Source organism: Arvicanthis niloticus, chromosome 3, assembly GCF_011762505.2.
Source record: "Arvicanthis niloticus isolate mArvNil1 chromosome 3, mArvNil1.pat.X, whole genome shotgun sequence".
Lineage (NCBI taxonomy): Eukaryota > Metazoa > Chordata > Mammalia > Rodentia > Muridae > Arvicanthis > Arvicanthis niloticus.
The window spans coordinates 71,910,494-71,930,833 of record NC_047660.1 but is presented as its reverse complement, the minus strand read 5'-3'; the positions used below and the strand labels follow the sequence as shown (position 1 = coordinate 71,930,833).

The following is a 20,340-nucleotide window of genomic DNA, read 5'->3' as shown; positions in this document are numbered from 1 at the left end:
CATCTTGTGTATTGAGTATTTGCGGATATATAAATCCATTGGATAATCTTTAAGCTTTAAGAGTCTTCATTCTACCAGGTACTGTGAGCATGGCGGATATTGTCTGGGGATTAGATTATGAGGGTGGCAGAGTTGAACCATAGGCCATGCTTGGAGCCGTGGAGTCCGCAGAGCTGGCCAGCAAAGGCAGTGGCCATGACAACTTTTTGTGGGTCCTGGGCTGGTGCTCCTGCCTAGCTCGTGTTGTGTTGGAGTGGGGACATAGAGAACCAACATGGGGTGGCTCGGGAACTAGCAGAGCTGCGTGCTGTTTTTTAAAATTCTCCCAGTGCAGTTACCGTTTTAATTCATAATAGCAAGGAAATTTAATCACCCTAGATGTCCATCGAGACATAGTGAAAATGTGTCCAGATGTACAATGTATTCAACTGTAAAGCAAAACAAAATTATGAAACTGGCAGGAAAATGGAACTGGAAAATATTTCAAGGAAGCCTAAACCAGGCTTAGACAGGCAAATATTACATGTTCTCTCCCATGGTGATCCTAACAATTATGTGGGAGTGAGCATGGTTAGAGACCAGGAATCTAGAAAGGGCCCATGAACACAGGGGAAGAGGGTTTGACAGAGGGTGGTGGAAAGGCAATAGAACACATTCCACATCAAAGTGGACAGCAAAACACTAGGGTTAGTGTAAGCACATACGACATATATGACATATATGACATATGACATATATGATGAGGGGCTGGGGAGGTGGAGGGGAATGAGAGGAAGGGTCAGTCCACACCGAGTATGTATGAGAATACTACAGCGAAGTCCAATACTCAGTGTGTTAATTAAAAATAAAAAGCAAACAAATGAAAAACCATGGCTTATCAACAAAACACTGGCTAAATATAGGATGGGGAGATGACTCAGTGGGCAGAGGCACTTGCTGCGGAGTCTGAGAACCCGAGCTCCATCCCCAAGACCCACGCTGTAGGAGAGCCCTGAGTCTCACAAGTTATCCTCTGACTTCCACATGCTCACCATGGTACATGTATGTTGTGGAGCTTGCTTGTGGTTCCTCTGTACAAAAAAGCAGCTCTATTCCTGGTCACAAAATAGATACCAATCACTGACTTCAGAGAGCCCCACACCCATGTTTTTAAGCCATTACTACAGTGGCTTTCAAGAGTAGGTGCTGTAGCATTCAAGGCAGACAGACACACACAGAGGCCTCCTTCAGCCATTACACATTAGTTAATAAACCATTTCCACAAAATCATCTTTTATAATGTTTTATTAAAGAACAATGCATCTGGGCTGGTGAAGTGGCTCAGCTGGGTAAAGGTCTTACTGCTGAGTCTGAGGACAAAATCTGATCCCTAGCAGGCCAGCCTCTACTTCCACATATGTGCTGTGACTGACAAAAGACAGACAGACAGACACCTCCCCCCAGGAATGGTTATTTTTATCTCATCCCATGTGGCTGCTCCTTGTATCTTTCACCTCTGTATCATTTATTTATCTTTGCTGTATTCATTTCTCTGTTAATATTTTTTTTCCCGAGACAGAGTTTCTCTGTATAGCCTGGCTGTCCTGTAACTCACTCTTGACCAGGCTGGCCTCAAACTCAGAAATCCGCCTGCCTCTGCCTCCCAAGTGCTGGGATTAAAGGCGTGCGCCACCACATTATAAATAGGAGATAGTGGCCTTCAGATGTTCTTAGCATCCCTTCCATTTGAATTTTGAGAACAGATTGAATCGTAAGTCACTATATATCAAGTCTCTCAAGTTCAGGGTTTTGGTAGATTTATGCATGCAGAATTCTACATGCTTAAGGAAATTTTTATATCTATGTACCTGGTTAACATAAAAAAGTTTGATATTAATGTACACAGATGTGAAAGATGGAGTAAACAACATGGAAACGGTGACTGAGCTCTCGGTGTAAACTTTGAAGTAGTGGAGATCTTCACTTCTATACTGACATCATCGCTCTATTCACAACACAGCCATTGAATATGCAGCCACGATGCTGACTGAAGGAAAAAGGATATGCATTAGCATATGGGGTTTCTAGATGAATACAGTGTCATTCACACATATGTTCTCTTTCTATTCAACATGGTTTCTGTAATATTAACCAGTTTAAACTAGCCATTTCCACACTGGTCACTCATCAAAGATTTTTTAAAAAGGTATTTTTAACATACTCTAATACACATATATTTACAATGCACATATATTACATGTACATATACTATTGTTATGTTTTTATTAATTATAAGGTATACAAAATTAGGACCAAACAGAAATTAAATAAAATCCAAACAGTCCCATTGTAACATACCCAAAAGTAGTGCTAGCATATTCCATTTTAGAGCCCACTGGTTTACAGAGTCTTTTTGTTCCCTGAATCCCAGCATGCTCTTCTCCTGAATTCCAGACCTATGTAACCTCAAATCCCATGATACTTCATCCTAAATGAAGTAGGGACCTTTTCTCTGACAACACAAGCTGGTCGGAATGTTTTCTTACCCACAATTCAATCAAGTAAAGACATCACAGAGCCTAGGGCTGGTCCACATGTTCTCTGACTATGAACTCACCCTGCACCCTCTTTGTGCATTTTATCACCCTCCCACCCCTGCCCCAACCATTTTGAGTGCTGCCTCAGGCTGGCCTCAGGCTGTCCGGCCTCAGTGCATTGTGTAAGTTCCTGGTGAGCCTCCCACACTCTGAGCTGCTTTCCCAGAATATGCTATCCTTCACACTGCTGCCAAAGTGGCAATCTAAAATGCAAATTTCAGCTTCTCCACTTTACACCTGACAAAGGTTTCATTTTCACAGGATAAAATGTAAAACTCAGCATGAAGAAGCTCACTCCAGTCTAGTCCCTGTCTAGTCGCCCCCTACCCTTTTCTGTTCTACTTCCACTGCTCCTTGCCAAAGCTTTGAAAACATCCTCCTCCTCATGGTTCCAGGTTTTCAAACACGCCGCCATTCCTGTCCTGAGGACCTTTAAGACTCAAGCCAACCACGTATTTCTCTCTAGAGTTATTTGTCAACAGAAACGTGATGATTTCCTTCTTTTATCTGGAGACATAGATAAGTGTGTTAAATCAAAGTAATTTACTTTTTTAGAAACCATGGGAAGAAAATCCCTCATGGTGCAAAGGATGAACCACACTGAGGCAATGGCAACAAAGACTGCTGACAAATTTAACTGAGGGCAAATGCATTTTGAGTTGTGAACTGAATAGAAATCAAGAGAAGCTAGTGGGTTTTTTGTTTGTTTGTTTTTTGTTTTTGCTTTTTTTTTTTTTTTTTTTTTTTTTTTTTTTTTTTTTTTTTTTAAGGAGGAAGAACAGGAAAGAAGAAAAAGTGTTCTTATGGCCCAGATCCAGAACGCTGAGAAGTCCAGATGGGAGAGCTGACAGTGCACAGAGAGGGGCACTAAGGACACTTGGCAAGACTGAAATCAGATACTGTCTTGCACAAGAATGACAGTGTATCATAGTGTCGCTTTGCTTCTCTGCAGACTCCATTCTGCATTACTATACTGCTTTGACTCACCAGGTTTCTTCTGAAGTTTCTATGGACTAGTCTGTCTATATCCTCACTGTGTCTTCGGCCATCTGGTACAATTAAAACTCAATTTTTCTACCATCATAATGGATATCTCCTGTAAGGACATGTGTAGACCATAGCCCAGGGAACCCAGAATCTCCTAAGACTCGAAGATGAGATCGTGTAGTCATACTGGGACTAGAGACTTACTTTTGTATTTTCGTTTATGTCTTGGTGATGCCAATAAAAGGCAGGTGCTTCCTTTACTATTATAGGGGAATACCACAAACTGGGTAGCTTGCACACAGCAATTTCACTTCAGTTCTGGAAGTTGAGGGCAAAGACACTGGCAGGCACAGTATCTGGTGAGGTCTCACCTTCCACTTCACTGCATCTACATACAGCTGCTGCAGCAGGAATCTCTGGGCCTCTTTTACAAAAGCAGTGACCTCATTAAGGAGGACTTTCTAACCTCACGACCTTATCTCCTCCTCACCACCCAACCCCCATGTCCCAATACTACCAACTTGGAAGTTAGGATTTCAGAATATGAATTGAGTGTGCTATGAATACTTAGACCACAAGAAATTAAATGTAGCAACTAATTAAATTAGCCTGTAGTTATTACACCGGCAATAAAAGGCCTAGCAGCAAGCAGTTCTGAAATAAAAAGTTAGTAAGCACTTATACCCTATAGCTCCTAAAAATGGCTACAGAGACATCTTAATTATACTCTATGTGGTCGCACTTCATCTGTTCCCCCACTTAAAAGGGTTACTGTTGCTCATCCTAATACCGTTCCCCCACACAGAAAGATATGAAGTATTTAAGAGTATTGTGTCGTGTCTGATAAGTACAGAACTGCAGAAAGAAGATTTAGAAAACAATGGGAAGAACAGGGGCCTATAAGATGGTCAACAGGCAAAGGCACCTGCCACCATGTCTGATGACCTGAGTTCAATCCCTGGGACCTAACATGGTGGTCCCAGAGAACTGGTTTCATCAGACTGTTCTCTGGCCTCCACATGTACACTCCTATACAAACACATCATTTGTGCACATACACAAAATGATAATTAAGTGTAAAAACTTCAATAGAAAGCTAGGCATGGTTACGCATGCCTTTAATCCCAGCACTTGGGAGACAGAGGCTGATGGATCTCTTGAGTTTGAGATACTACTCTAAGAGATAGTCCCAGGACAGCCAGGGCTACACAGAGAAACCCTGTCTCAAAAGACCAAAAAGTAAAATTAAGTTAAATTAAAATACGAAACAGAAAGGACTAGTAAGTAAGTGCAAAGGTCCTAGGATTAGAGTCTGGGATCAGTAAGAAGTCTATCGTAGCTGGAGTGCAGTGCTGGCTGGAGAGAAACGGTACAACTGGAGCTGAGATTATGTACTAAGTGTTCTTAACTACTGAGCAGTCTTTCCAAATCCCAAAGCCAGGGGATCTCGATGAATGTCCTCATAGGCATTGCCTCTGTATAACAGGGACAAATTATTCTTATACTACTAACTGCTCTGACTCTAGAAGAGTGTGATGGTTTGTATATGTTAGGCCTACGCAGTGGCACTATTAGAAGGTGTGGCCTTGCTGGAGTAGGTGTGTCACTATGGGTGTGGGCTTTAAGACCCCCATCCTAGCTGCCTGGAAGACAGTATTCTCCTAGCTGCTTGCAGATGAAGATGTAGAACTCTCAGCTCCTCCTGCACCATGCCTGCCTGGATGCTGCCATGTTCCTGCCTTAATGATAATGGACTGAACCTTTGAACCTGTAAGCCAGCCCCAATTAAATGTTGTCCTTAGAAGAGTTGACTTGGTCGTGGTGTCTGTTCATAGCAGTAAAACCCTAACTAAGACAAACAGGCTAAAGGAAAGCCCTAGAAGGTCAATCTAAGTGTACAGTAACTTACCTGTGTGCTAGAGCAAAGCTGAGAGGCACCACAGAGTCCTAGAGTCCCACAGAGTCCCACAGGGTCCTTTAGTGTCCTACAGAGTCCCGCAGAGTGCAACAGAATTCCACGGAGTCCTGCAGAGTCCTAAAGAATCTCAAGAACATCTACTGGGTGTTCTAAGCTCAAAACAACCCCACGTGAGAGAAAATAACCTACACACACACACACACACACACACACACCAGATGGAAAGATTAGAAGAATAAGATGTCCTTGATGCAAGAAGATAGAGGAAAATGTGAACATGATGCAGTAACAAGGCATAGGAAATACCTAAATGACTTGTAGAAGAGAGAAATACATCACACATGAAAAACAGAAAATGAAACCAGTAGCTGAAATTGAAATAGTTAAATAAATTGTCGAAAGAACTTACAGCAGACAGTGAAATTACTTCATGCTCAAAATATAAACCTGACAGACAGTAATCATAGGAACTATCTAGAATGAAACAAGAAAAACCACTGAAAGGAAAACCCAGAGCTGGTAAGGAAACTCAATGAAGAGTTTGGTGGCCCATTAAACAGAGTAGATTCCAAGTCAAAATGTGAAGAGAATAACTGCAATCATAATTTGGCAAAAAATGTTTTACTAATTTGATTAAAACCACTGTCCCAGATACCAAAATCTCAACAAACCCTATGTAAATATAATATGTAAAATGAATGTTGTATGAAGAAAACCAAGGTACAATATAATCGAGTTGTTGAAAGCCATCAGTGGGAGGGGGATGAGCAGGAGAATGAAAGATGACTTACTGATGACCAACACTAAGGTAAGAACTGCAAGCTTCATATCAGAAACCATACAAATTAACCCCAAAGTAACACAGTGTTGCAGAACGGTGTACCCCAGGCACAAGAGCCACCACTGTCTTCATCACAGCAACTATGACTGTGTATAGAAGACTCTCGAGATGGGGCCTGCTGACCTCCCCTCACCGAGAGCCAGTCCCACCTGCACTTTCCAGTCAATGGTATGTAATTCTGCCCAAGCTGCATAGAGTCTTATGGTCATGGGTCTCTATACTTGGAAGGATGGGGTTGGTGAGTAAAAGGTTGGTGAAGCGCGGATACTGTCTATACAACTGTGGGGAAATTATTATCCATGCCTTGCTTGGGTCTCTCCTCCTCTCACCCCAAAAAATAAACAGAAATAGGTAGATGGAAAGTCAACTGAATCTTCTGACACAGGAATGACCCCCATTTAGAAAAAAGAAACTAGGCCACAGGTCATAACTTGTTCAAAGCCATGTAACAACAGTAAATCAAAGATTTAACTAAATAAATCTGACAACAAAGATCTGTTCTCTGGGTATGTCCAGCAATTACTGCCAGTGCTGGAAAGAGGTGGCTATCTCAAATCCTCTGATTAAGGGTAAATTCAAGGTTACTTCAAGTTAGTCTACTAGATGCCAGAACCCAATGTAGTTACTGCCATCAGTACCTGCCGGCACAGCTGGAGGCCAACTAAAGAAATCCTGGGCAGTTTCCAGGCTGCGGTCTCCACAGTAAAGGGGGCAGTTATGAGCCATTTATTTTGCTAACATGGCAGAAAACCAGGGCACTCCTGGCTCCACCTCAATTGAAAACTGCGTAGTCTTTTAAAGTTTTCTACTGTATCAAAATCCCAGAAGGTGGTAGAGAGGACCTGAATGAGCTTTGGGGGTAGAGTCATTCTCTCAGAAGCAGATGCTCAGGGCTTTAGAGTCCTTTTATGGGAAAGACCCCCCATTCCACCCCAACACACACCCAGGCAGCAGACTGCAGGAGTCGGCTGAGGCACTTCTCTGAGGTGCAAGCTGGGGAGACTCAAGGCAGCTCACCCTTTTCAGGGGTCTGAGGGATCACTCAGAAACCACAACTTCTTTCAGGGTCAGGCAACAATTACTGGGACTCTAGGGCTCTGCCTACTTGAGAGGTGATTACTGAAACAACAGGCCAAGAAAATGTCACACCAGGAAAGAGACTCTAAATCAAGGGGGCCAAGAGTGTCAAGCAGTGTGCGGACTCAGAAAGAGGACGGCAGGAAGACAGGGAATTTTTACACATCCACTGCACTGCTGCGAGGCAGATGACACTGTCCACACACACTCTGTGGAAGAAACAAAGACACCTACAGTCACACAGACAGCACATGGCAGAGCTGGCTTCAGTGGCCCTTCAGTCTTAATTTTAAGGGCTAGACAATGCGGCTTTTCTCTAGAAAAGGCAGTGGGAACTGAGGTGGAGGCGGCAAGGATAGAACTGTGGGGCTACCATTCGGTGAAAGGGGATGTGAAAACCAAAACGTTAAAATAGGCCACTGCTGTGTGTGAGCGGGCATCTTCTTGGATGGGCTGGAAGTCTTTCTTTCACACAGAATGCAATCAGGTAATCAGAATTCCAAGCGAGTCCATCCTGCATTACAGTGCTAGGCATTCACTACACACAAGGCAGGGTTACACAGGAAAGTGCACTAGACGATGCAGCTCACTGCTTATTTTCCATGTGTCTTTGTGTGGAGTCAGGCAGATCCCTGGGGCTCACACTTAGCCATCCAGCTCAGCTCCACGTCCCAGTGAGAGATCCTGTCTCAAAAACCAAGGTGGATAGTGCTCGAGGAGTAACACTAGACTAGACATCCTCTAGTTTCCACATGTAACATGTATGAACACATATGTGCACACACATGAATGAATGAGCGAACACTACATACCTGCTGACATATTAAAAGGATATCTAAAGCTCAGTAACAGGGCACTTATCTAGCAGGAATGGCCCAGTGAAAGGCAAAGAGAAAAACACAAGTAACTTGTGCTAATCTTAAATAAGAAATGTATCGGTGGTTGGCTGTGAAACGAGAATGTTGAAGAAAGGCAAGTGTCTGCTCACAGATTTATTGAGGCTTACTATTTTCTGCATGTGAGTGTTTTGTCTGTATATTTGTGTATGTATCATGTGCCTGCCTGGTGCTTACAGAAACCAGAAGAGGACAACAGAGTCCTTGGAAATGGAATTCCAGATGGTTATGAGTTGCCATGTGTGTGGTAGGAATTTAACCTGGCCCTTTGCAAAAGCAGTTAATGCTTTTAACTGCTGAGCCATCTCTGGGCCCTGCTCAGTAATTTAGGAACATTCCATTTGTCTTACTTAGGGACGCGTATACAACAAAGGCTCAATTCAGCAGTGACAGCCAAGCTGTGCAGCTGTCCAGTAGGTGCTTGAGCAGCCGCACTGACCATCTTTATCAGGATGGTACCCACACCGGCTTTCTTTGAAGTAGACTCTTTCTGAGGATGGTCTTTTGAATCAGAAGCAAAGGCTTTGTTTTCTAAATCATAAACCAACTTGGAGGAAGGTTAAATATACTTGATATTAAAAGATGGTTTTGGGGGTCAGGAAATGGCTTGCCTGAGTGCAAGCACAAGAACCAAGTTCAGACCCCTGAACCGGGAGGCAGAGAAAGGAGGATGCCGGGGCTCACTGTCCAGCCAATCTAGATGGCAAATTCGGGACAAGTGAGAAACTGTCTCAGAAAGCAAAGGAGGGAATGGATGGCTGCTAGGGAAGGGTGTCATCATTCCTTCAGTGGTACGGCCACTAGTAGGTTGGCCGTGCACCAGTGGAGGCTAACCCATGCACTGACGGGCAACACAAACTGGACTTAATAGATCATAAAGGTAAGAAGAACATAAAGTTAAGGACATTTCGAGGGTATATGGAAGGCACTGGAGGCAGAGTAGATGATATGATCAAAATACATTGTATCCATGCACAAAATCTCATAGAGTAAATAAAAATATTATGTAAAAAATCAGGTTTTGAGCAAGTCAGGAAGATTACATGAGTAGCTGCTGTATACATATTTACACACACACAAACACACATACAGACACACACATACACAAATGCAGGTTTTACTGAAGGAGGAGGAGAGCAAACCAGGTAGACTCTGGGCCTAGCTAAAAGCAATTCTATGGGAATAATGGATTCTGTCAGTAAAATATGAAGTGAAAGTTGGCCACCTGTAATAGTAAAGCACAAGGGCGGGCTTGTCTAATTACTTGCATCCTCAGGCTGAGACTCTGTCCAATCCCGTTGTCACTCACCAGTGGACGTCAATGAGCAGAACACCCCATGGCACAGGGGTCAGAAACAGAACATTCAGGTTTTAGCAGAGTTCACCTAGTCCTTTGTCCTGTACCATGAGTCAAGGGTGAGTCTGCACCAATGTTTAAAACAACAGTCCATGGTAGAGCCACAGGGAGAAACGGTAATACAGATTTCTACTCACACGCTAGTAAACATTACATCTCAGCACATAAAAGCTTAGCTTACAAGTAAGCAGAAATGTTGTCCAGTCTGGTCATGGTGGCACAGGCCTTTAATCCCAGCATTTGAGGGGCAGAGCCCAGTATGGTCTGTAGAGCTAGTTCCAGGGTAGCTCAGGCTACACAAAGAAACTCTGTCTCAAAAACAACAAAAATCAAAACAAACCAAACAAGCACAAACCCCAGAAATGCCATCTACCATTCAGATGAAGTTTATATTTGTATTTCCCCAGAACTCTCAGGTATCTCTGGTTATGGGATAAAAGAAGTACCAATAGCAATGTAATTTCCGAAGGCTGGCCTGGCCCCTGGGGTCTCTTACAGAATTAATCTCAAAATATAAGAATAGGAATTACTGTTGCGGCCCTCTCCACTCCACGCTTGGTGGACACTGTTTCCCGGCCCAAGCTGCCGCTCCTGTCTTCAGGTCAGGGTCTAGCGAGAGAGAGAGAAAGAGTGGGAATAAAGGGGAAGAGATGTGAAGAATGGAGACAAGACAGAGGTTCTGATCAAGTCTCAAGTCTCGTTTATTGAAGGGATTATATGCTTTTGCCATGTGCCTTGTAGGCGCATGGATACCACGTGCCTTGCAGGTGTGGATATGACGTAAGCCTTACAGGCATGGATACCACATGCACCTTATAGGCATGTATGGCCTGGATAGCACGTGGACAGCACGTGAACTGCATGCCTTGCAGGCGTGGCTACCACATGCGCCTTGCAGCTGGGGGCAGTAAACAGCAAAACAAAATATGTGGGATGTCAGAGTGTGCTTCAGCTGTTGTAGGCTGTTGAAAAACAAGTCTCACGTCAGGGTATATGGCTCAAGATGGCTGCAAAGCTGATAGCTGCTTTCTGCTAAAAGTCGGCTCCCAACAAATTACAAACTAGCAATGTGGCTTGCTAAGACTTATCTTACCCTCTTCTGACTTCTATGGGCACCATGCATGGACATGGTTCACATGCATGCAAAACAAACTGAGTAAATCTATTAAAAATATTTTTCTTTTTTTGTTTTTTTTTTTAAATTTATTTTCATTTCATATGCATTGGTGTTTTGTTTACATATATGCTCGTATGTCCATGTGAGTGTCAGATCCTCTGGAACTGGAGTGCAGGCAGTTGTGAGCTGCCATTTAGGTGCTGGGAATTGAACCCAGATCCTCTGGAAGATCAGCCAGTGCTCCTTAACCACTGAGCCATCTCTCCAGCCCCATATTTTTCTATCTTTAACAGAACTTTTAGGAATATACCACAGCAACAAACAAACAAACAAATTAGGACCGTCCGCACCTTTAATCAGTGGCACTGGTTTTCCTGGTGACATGTTTAAATTCTCTTCTGCTTATGGAAAGCTGAAGGTCGGTAGGTCCAAATCCCTAGTTACCCAGGCTGTTTACACTTCCAATGTCTCTGGCCAGCAGTCTCCACCTTAGGATTCTTGTGAGGTCTCCATGTCCCGCCCTCAGGCCTCCTCTCACCCACTATCACTTTCTGAGGATACCTTGGCCAGCATATCCAGTCTTTTCTTGTTCTTTACAGAAAGGGATCAGCTGTAGGGTTCCAGACATAAAAGGCCTCAACCAAACACAAAACACAGGCATTGATGGAGAAATAAAAGATCCAGGAAATAAACTCTGGACGAGGAAAGAGCACAAAGTGTCTTTTATAATAAAACAGTAGATGAAGAAAGCGGAAGGGACTGGCAGAGGAGAGAGAGCCATCCTGAACATTTACATAAAGCACTTACATAACAAGCATAAACATTCACTCCACATAGAAACAAGGCAAATCCAATAAATGATACGACAAGATTTGTTTTTTAACTAGCAGCAAAGATTAACAGAAGTCTTGAGTGGGCCATGATCAGAGAGGCATGTCGCACCCTCTGTATATGGCAGCAGCCATAACATCCTGTGCTGCTTCAGTGGGTCACTGACAAAGCATCCCAAAGTAGACCTGGAATAGGTCTGTAAGTCAGAAGACAAACCAGGGTCTGTAAATGTATGCCCACGGATGCTTTCTAACCTGGATTATTCAGGAAATTCTTCAGCACTGTCTCAGGGTTAGGCATATTAATATGAATACAATAGTCATTAACATTGATAGCTTATACTAATACTATAAGGGGTCTGTAAACCCCTTACAATCCTGTTTTGGAAGCAGGAACTGATCATGAAACAGTGCCTAGAACCGCCTTGGGCTTTGTCACATTCTCTCATGATACCCTGTGCCACAAAGATTACTCTTCAATCTTTTATTTATTTATTTATTTATTTATTTTATTTATGAGTACACTGTAGCTGTCTTCAGATACAACAGAAGAGGGCATCAGATCCCATTACAGATGGTTGTGAGCCACCATGTGGTTGCTGGGAATTGAACTCAGGATCTCTGGAAGAGCAGTTAGTGCTCTTAACCACTGAGCCATCTCTCCAGCTTACTCTTCACTCTTGAGTCAGTCACATTTATGCTAAATTAATAAACACATTTTTGAAGAAAAAACAGGATTTTTAAAATCCTGTTTTGTCAGAAATACAATGTCCCTTTCATTTTAACATCCATGAAGATAATAGACTAATTTTTGACGTACTTGACAGTAGAAATGAAAATCAATATGAAATATAGTGTGACTAGAAGCAGAGGTAGAAGAGAAACCTGCAGCTAGGAGCTGACTCCTTCTGGAAGCTACAAATTCACAGAAACAAATTATGGCCAATTAAATAATTTGTTCACTGAATAAAAATTATACTCTCCAGTGCATACTGTACACATCAACGCCACGATACAGCAAAGACACTATTTTAAGCTCATGAAAACATCTCTAGTTCCACATGTCTTCCAATCAGTATGTGACGAAATTCTTTGGCCACTTTCTTGGCAATATTCTTTACAGATTACTTTGTTACCTCTGATGAGGACAAGGCCAGAAATGGATTTGGAGCACACAGTTTTAATCTCTGTACATAGCTTTTTGAGATCCATATACAGCCAGTAGTTACCTACCTAGTCCTGTGTATGCAAGTTCTACTCTACCATGTCACAGGTGATAACTGTCAAAAAAGCAGCTTAGGAGGGATGGTGGGAAGAAGGGCGGCCACCTAGCCAGTGCTCAGCAATGATCAACTTTTATCTACAATGTCCACATGCAGCCATACAAGTAACTGAGTAGATGATAATAAATGCCCTACAGCTGGTTTGTTCATCTGTATGAACTTCCTATCTGCAGAAGACAAATGCTATTCCCCATCTGATTGACAGATGTCCCAGTGGTTGAAATTACTGTCTGTGAAAAAGTTCAGAAAAAATGATGAATTAACAACTTTCCTTTACATTGGACAGAGCTAGCTCATTCTCCGTAACGCCAAGAAGCAGTGGGTTAAACCAGGCCACAAAACCTAAATGGCCAATGGACAGACATCTAGTAGTGTACTAAGGAGTTCCTTATTGATTTTTTTCTTTTTCTTTAAAAAAAACTTTCATTACCCACCATTCAGAGTTTCCCAAAGGGTAAAAAGAGGGAAATACAACGGGTAAGGTCAAAAACTACACAGTATTGTTAGGCTCTGTCATTTGGGGAAAGGATGAGACCACCATACTGGGAATACTCTTCCCCTTAAAAGGTGTGAAAATGTATAAAATACACAGAAACCAATTCAAGTAAAATCACACAGGACATGGAAACTTAATAGGACCCCTAAAAAAACCTGCTATTGTATTATATTGTGCACACTAGATCAGTGGTTCTTTACCTGTGGGTTGTGACCCCTTTGGGGATCAAAGAACCCTTTCACAGGGGTTGCCTAAGACTAACAAAAATGTCAGATATTATTTATATTATGATTCATAACAGTAGCAAAATTACAGTTTTGAGGTAGCAACGACAATGATTTTATGCCTGTGGGTCACCACAACATGAAGAACTCTATTAAAGGGGTAGCATTAGGGAGGTTGAGAACCACTAGATTATAAGGAGTCCTTGAACACCCACAGGCTTGTATATTGTGAAGAGCTGGTCAGAAAATACTAAAATGAAAACAAAACTGTTATGTGCAAATTAACAACAAGTAATGTATAAGCTCTACCTGGCCTCATAACAATTGCTTTCGGGAAGAACGCCGGCGAGGCCTAGGTCCACATGACCTTCAGCTTTATTTTGTCACCATCACTGACTTAGATGATATTCTGATTTCTCATCGCCAACCCAACAGTGCTCAGGCACCAGTCCCACCTAATACAGAGCCTTTGGCTGGCTGCGACTCAAAGGATAAAGTCCAAACTCAGCGCTGCACAACCACCCTGTGCAGTGTTCTCCACAGGGGGCCACTCACCAACCTCACACACCCACACTGCTGGGCTGGACAGATCCAAACTCACACTAGATGCCTGAGCCCCAGAGGGGCAGCCTTCATTCCTTCAACTGCTCTGCAGTTTCATGCCTCTGTGTCCTTGGATATGCTGGCCCCAACTGAGAGGAACCTCTTCCTCTAACCCCCTTGCTTCTTCTGACTCCTCCAGACTCAGTCTTACATCCTTGGAGGCCTACGCCTCCCTCTGGATGGGTGAAATATGGCACTGTGTTCCCTCACTCCCTGCTGCTTACTGCATCACTTTCCAGCTGAGTGACCTTGGTCAAGTTCATTAATAACACTGAGGCTACTTCCTCCTACGCTGAGAGTCAATATCAATTTGCTGCCATAGTGAAAATTACTTTGTGAACAGTAAGGTGTTATACTTGTAAGTACAGTCCAAGCATTCAAGTCTAAGGTACGGGAGAGACTGAGCTGTAGTCTCTAGTTCCCCTTTCCAGGACGCTCTGTGTTCTCATCCCCCCACCTTTATAGTTATTGTTTATTGCTTTTACTTTACGTGCACTGGAGTTTTGCCTGCGTTTATGTCTGTGTGAGGGTGTCAGATCATGGTGTTACAGACAGATGTGAGCTGCCATGTGGGGTGTGGGGGCTGGGATTTGAACCTGGGTCCTCTGAAAAGCACTCAGTGCTCTTACCTGATGAGCCATCTCTCCAGCTCCTCTCACCCTTCTTTCTGGGTCCACTAAGCTCTGTGTTTCTATCTGCAGAAAAGACCCTAGGTGATGTATGGATCATTTAAAAAGAAATGAGATGGGAAGCCTCTGGAAGACATGTGTTTCTTAACAATGTGCACAAAAGTACTGTGCTAGCACATACAACTACTAAGTAAATTATGCAAATGATGAACAGATGCAAAGGCGCCTTGTCCTCAGTGAGCTTATAATCAAGAGGTGACCTAACAAAGCCCACACAAGTCTCATCTTTAAAAAAGTAACAAACGCCTTTATCATTATGAGTAACAAGAAATTTCCTGCTATGCTACCTAAACCTGATTTGGCATGTACTGAACTTGCCATCTTAGTTGCTTGCACTTAATGTATGCATGCTTTCGCATTATCAGAATCACTGATGCAATTCAATACCAAGTCACTGAATACCTACTGCACTAGGTTTTATGAGTACAAAGATAAAGGTGGTAGACTCTGCCCAGAGGCCACTAAATAAACTGAAAGGAAGCTAAGCCATCAGTACGCATAATTAATATAGGTCAGAATAATATAAGATGTATAGAGGGCCTACAGATCAGGTAAGACATTTGCATTAGGGCACTGAAGCCTATAAAGTTAATACTGTATGGTACAAATTACTGATGGCCAATAGCCTCTGTTACTGCTATATATCACATATATTAATATATGCTGCATGCCACAGATTATCTATTACCTTTCTTATTCTGATTTTAAACCTACCCGTGTTGCCTAAAGTATCATCGTTCAGACCTTTACGATAGTCCCATTTAACAGATGGGAAAACCGAGGTCGTGCAATATTTCTAGGTTAAGAAGCAAAAGTAAAAATACGTAAAGAGAACCGAGGAGATACACGAGCATTCTACACAGAGGACACAGACCCACTTCCCAGAGCCATTTCCTGCAGTTCTTTTCCTCTTCTGCCCAACACATCCAGTGGGAATAACACACTGTAGCTCTCTTTTCCCGCCAGGGCTTTTCTCTTCCCAGGTCTCTAACTGAACTGTTGATTCTCATGAAGACACTCTCAAGCATTTTCACTCACTCCAGGACATGTAATTTAAATCACGGGAGCTTCGGGAGACATGAAACCGAATCAGATATCCAGGTGGACAAAGCCCCTGGTAGGGTCAAGAAACTAAAGCTACCGGATTGGGGATCTGCTCCAGGGGATGGCAGCAGCACTCTACTCACCCAGGAGGCGCAATCCCCGGCGGAATCCTCCCCTCCTGATCCCGCTAGCAGCTTGGGCGCTGCCATCTGCTCTTTTACCCTTCACCTGCCGAGGCACCCCGCGCAACCTGCATCCTAACCCAAGGCAGGCATCGCGGGGCAACCGAGTCCCCAAACCTGGTCAAGCGCGCCGAGCCCGGCCCGCCCCTGGCCAGCCACTTACGGTTCCAGTACACCGGGTAGCATTCTCCTTGAGTGACATCCACCTCGTAGAGGCCGCCGCGCACGCACACCGGCTCGATGGTCACCAGCTCCTCCATCTCCGGCTCAGGCCCAGCCGCGCGCGGGCAGAAGCCGCAGGCGCGGTCCTCGTCGTCTTCCTCCCCGAAGCTGGAGGTTGGGCCGCACACCCCGTCTCCATCGCGGCTCGCCGCCCCGGCCTGAGTGCCCGTAGTCTGCAGCAGGGTCCGGAAGGCGAGCTCGATGCGCAGAGAGTCGTAGCCGATGAAGGGCTTCCAGGTCTTCTTGTCTTCCTTATAGAACCAGCGCACCTCCTCCGGGCCCAGCTCCGTCACTACCTCGTAGCGGTGCCGGGCGGCTGTACCGCCCGGCCGAGCGCGCTTCCTGTCCCCGGGGCCCCCTCCCGCTGCCCCGCCGTCCCCCGAGTTCGGGGCGACCAGTGGCGGCGGAGGCGAAGAAGAGCTGCCGCCGCCCGCGCTCTCGCCCTCGCTGTAGTAGCGCAGCGACGAACCCGATTCGGCCGAGCTGAAGTCGTAGGTCTCGTCGCTGAGGCACGGGTCCAGAGCCAGGTGGCTCAGGTCGTCGGTGCCCGGTGCCAGGTGCAGCGACTCCGCGCGCAGCAGCGACAGCGGCACGCCGTCGCCCGGCTGGTGCTCGAAGCAGCAGCCTCCGCCGCCGAACACGCCCGCCGCGTCAGAGCCTAGCTCCCAGGCACCGCCGCCTCGTCCGTTACGCTCGGGGCTCCGTGGGGCGCCGCGGCCCGGGTAGTTCATGCCGCCGGCGCTTCCGCCACACGCGCATCCGACGCCACCGCCCTCTCGGCCCGGACTTTATAATCTTTCAAATCCCGAGCAGGGCAGCAGCTGCGGCCGAGGCGACTCCGCCTCCCCGCCGGCCCCCGGCCGCCGCAGCGCCGTTCCGGGGCCGGCCCCATTGTTACGCACTCCTGCGTGGGCGGGGCCCGAGCGAGGCCCCGCCCTCAGGCCGCGCGCGCGCGCGCGCGCGCGCGCCTCCCCGGAAGGCCCGAAGCCGCTGGTGTTGCTCGGGTTTGGCGCTTGGCGGTGCGTAGTCGTCTGTCTCTGGAAGCGGGGTGTCACACCGGGTCGCGGCTGTCTGGGCACCAGCGGAGCCCTTGCCTCACGACTCTCGACGCAGTGGCTCCGCCCCCTCGCTTCCACGCCTCTGGATGCCGGCTGGAATGAGGCTTTCGCCCACTCATCTTTACACGGTTCAGGAGCCCCGTGGCTGATTCAGCTGTATGCCCAGAGGGACCCTGGAAGTTGCCAGCTCACGTTCCTGGCTTTAGGCCTGCTTGCAGCATCCGAAAGACCTGTTTGGTCACCTGGTCTGGCCCTATCCCAACCTTCAGCCCATTCATAAAGAAGGCACTCCACCTCTATGCCTGATGCTCACCTGGGCAATACTGCTCCCACTTAGAAAACAGGAGTCCTAGCGTGGCTGTGCCAGCTCTTAGGATTGCACTTGTACTTATGCTTCCAGTTCTTTCCATATTGCAGTAAGGCCTTGGATGGAAACCAAGTTCCTATGTCTCAGTCTTCTTCCACAACTTGGACGTATTCGATGTTCTATGGTTATAACTAACTGGCCTTGCCAGCCTGGTATGATAGATTTTTAGACTAAAAAAAAAATAGGTTCTAGACTCAGCTTTGCCACCCCCAGGCAAGTCACTTAATCGCCTTGATCTATTTGTCTTATTCCTTGGTATAATTAGGAAATCATTGTACCGGATGGTCTCTAGTAATGCCCAGCAGTGATTCTATTGCCTTTAAGCCTTCCCAAGTTAGCTTTTAGTGTACCGATGATTCTGTAACTCACTTCCTGCTTTCAGGGAAACACTGAGGCTCCCTTATGTTAGACTTCCAAGACAGCATAAAGAGACGGAAGACAGAGACCAGAGTCTGACCTCAACAGACGGAACAGTTTATTTCAAACAGAGGACAGACACTCTCCTGAGTGAAAAGGGTGTCTTGGAAGGGAGTAAGCTAGCTGGGGCCCCTTATAGAGGCAAGTTGGAGGCTTGGAAATGAAATTCTTGCAGCTATAGGGCTATGTGTTGGTCTGTGATGTACCTTTCCTGGAATTATCTGTTTTAGAAAAGACAGTTCATCTTGGGGGATAGGCTGCCCCAGCAGAGATTATTTGGATTGTGGATGACGGATGAGTTCGGTCAAGGTCAGCTGTAACCTCGTAGAAATCCTGTTTTATAGCTGAGGCACTTTTTCCACCTCAGACAATTCTTTTAATTGAAAAAATTTTATTTTATAAGCCCATCCTATCTTGAGAATCGCTGGAAAACAATCTCCAACCTTGCTCTTAGTTTAAGAATAGACAGTCTTCACTGTTAATGTTTACTTTGTGGAATCAGGTCAGTAGGGCAAATTGTCTTACTCTTAGGATGCAACCTGTCAGAGATCCTTCAAAGTCATTACTTAAATCAGGATCATCTGTACTTTTGTAGGGATCTGTTAAAATCCCTGCTTTCTATGGGCAGATGCAAAGTGATACTGTTGCAATTCATGGTAAGTAGAGGAATATAGGCTGAATTTTCTACCATAATGACTAGATTGGCTGGGTAATCTTGCCCAGTGAGCAGTCTGTCCATTTGTATGCTACAACCCCAATAACAAAGCATCCACACTACCATGAGTTTCTGTATCCCAAATTCTTTCCCAATGTTTCTATTAATAGTAGGCAGAGTAAAAAATTGGCTATTTCTGAAGGTATTGATCCACACTGTTCTGATAGCTATCCATGTACAAACACTTCTGTATAGCTTCTGATGACAAAGAGAACCAGGAACCTATAGCTTAGGAGGGGGTCTTGATACGTAAACATAGATGCTATATTAAAGTATAATTAAAAGTAGTAGATACCAGTGTTAAGTCTCAAACCCTGGGACAAATGGCTGAGGTGCCTATTTAATATCAAAGCAGACCTGACCTCCAGGTTCTCCCAGCATCCCTCAGTCCCTCCTTACCTGTTACAGGATATGGCTGGCATAGCCTGCCTTCTACCCCAAAACTCTCCAGCTCAGGGCCAGGCTGCCCTTTCCCAGGTGCCTCTTCCCTATATAATCCACCTATTTTGCTTACCTGCCTCTTTTGTACCTTTGACCTCTTGGCTACAGCACCTGGTTCTTCTCCCTCTCTCTTTTCCTCTTCCTCTCCCCACATAGCCCAGCTCAGCCTGGTCACATGTACTCTGGACTCTCCCAGATGTCTCTGTCTTATAGATATGTGGGAGAGCATCGCCATAGACATGCTCTCCCACGTGTCTATAAAAAACTTCCTCCTCCACCATACCTAAGAACAGCCATGTCCTTTCTCTTCCTCCCTTCCTTTCTTTCTTTCTTTCTTTCTTTCTTTCTTTCTTTCTTTCTTTCTCTTTAATCAAGATATTTATAATATCTTCCTCTTTCTTGGTAGGATGTAGCCCAAGTATTTCCATGCTAATAACTAGTTGTGGTTTTGTTTGTTTGTTTGCTTTTTTTTAAAGCAGTTTTAACTCTTAAGGATGATATTATCTCTATCAAAGACTATCATTGTTTTTTTCTTTTGAGTTGTCTGTTTTGTTGTTTGTTTTTCCGAGATGGGAGCTTCTCTGTGTAGCCCTGACTGTCCTGGAACTCAAGTTGTAGACCAGGCTGGCCTCAAACTCAGAGATCCACCTGCCTCTGACTCCCAAATGCTGGGATTAAAGAACATCACACCCCTCATTTTCTGTTTTACAAACGACACTTTACCTTATACTGAAAAAAATGTTTTTATCATTTGTGTGCTAATGCAGGTCACCCAGCTAGGTAGTATAATTTTTCTTGAAATAGATGTTGGTTTCTCATTATCATCCAAGTGGCAAGAAAAAGGTGTTTGATGCTCTCTCCTGACCCCAGAGTGCCGCAGTGAGATGAGATGTCCGTGCATATTTGTGGGAATTGAGCCTGCTGCTTCCCCTTAGACCTAGGACAGCTGGCACTGGGCAAAGGCCGACAGTGAGCAGACAACATTTGAAGATAGCAGATT

General features: G+C 44.9%; 1 protein-coding gene across 13 annotated transcripts in view; it reads right to left on the bottom strand.

Annotated features, from left to right (window-relative positions):
• The window catches only part of Ddhd1 (DDHD domain containing 1), a 70,106-nt gene extending 52,843 nt beyond the window's left edge, over positions 1-17,263 (bottom strand). For 4 of the 13 annotated variants that reach the window (XM_034497509.1, XM_076931183.1, XM_034497508.2 and 1 more), the window contains exon 1: positions 16,284-17,256. In XM_034497509.1, the coding sequence (XP_034353400.1) occupies positions 16,284-17,073 (790 nt within the window). In that variant the 5' untranslated portion in view covers positions 17,074-17,256. Of the gene's footprint in view, positions 1-16,283 lie in introns of all 13 variants that reach the window. The other 9 variants (XM_034497511.2, XM_034497506.2, XM_076931182.1 and 6 more) reach the window with 7 other exon arrangements.
• Positions 17,264-20,340: the final 3,077 nt, after the last annotated feature.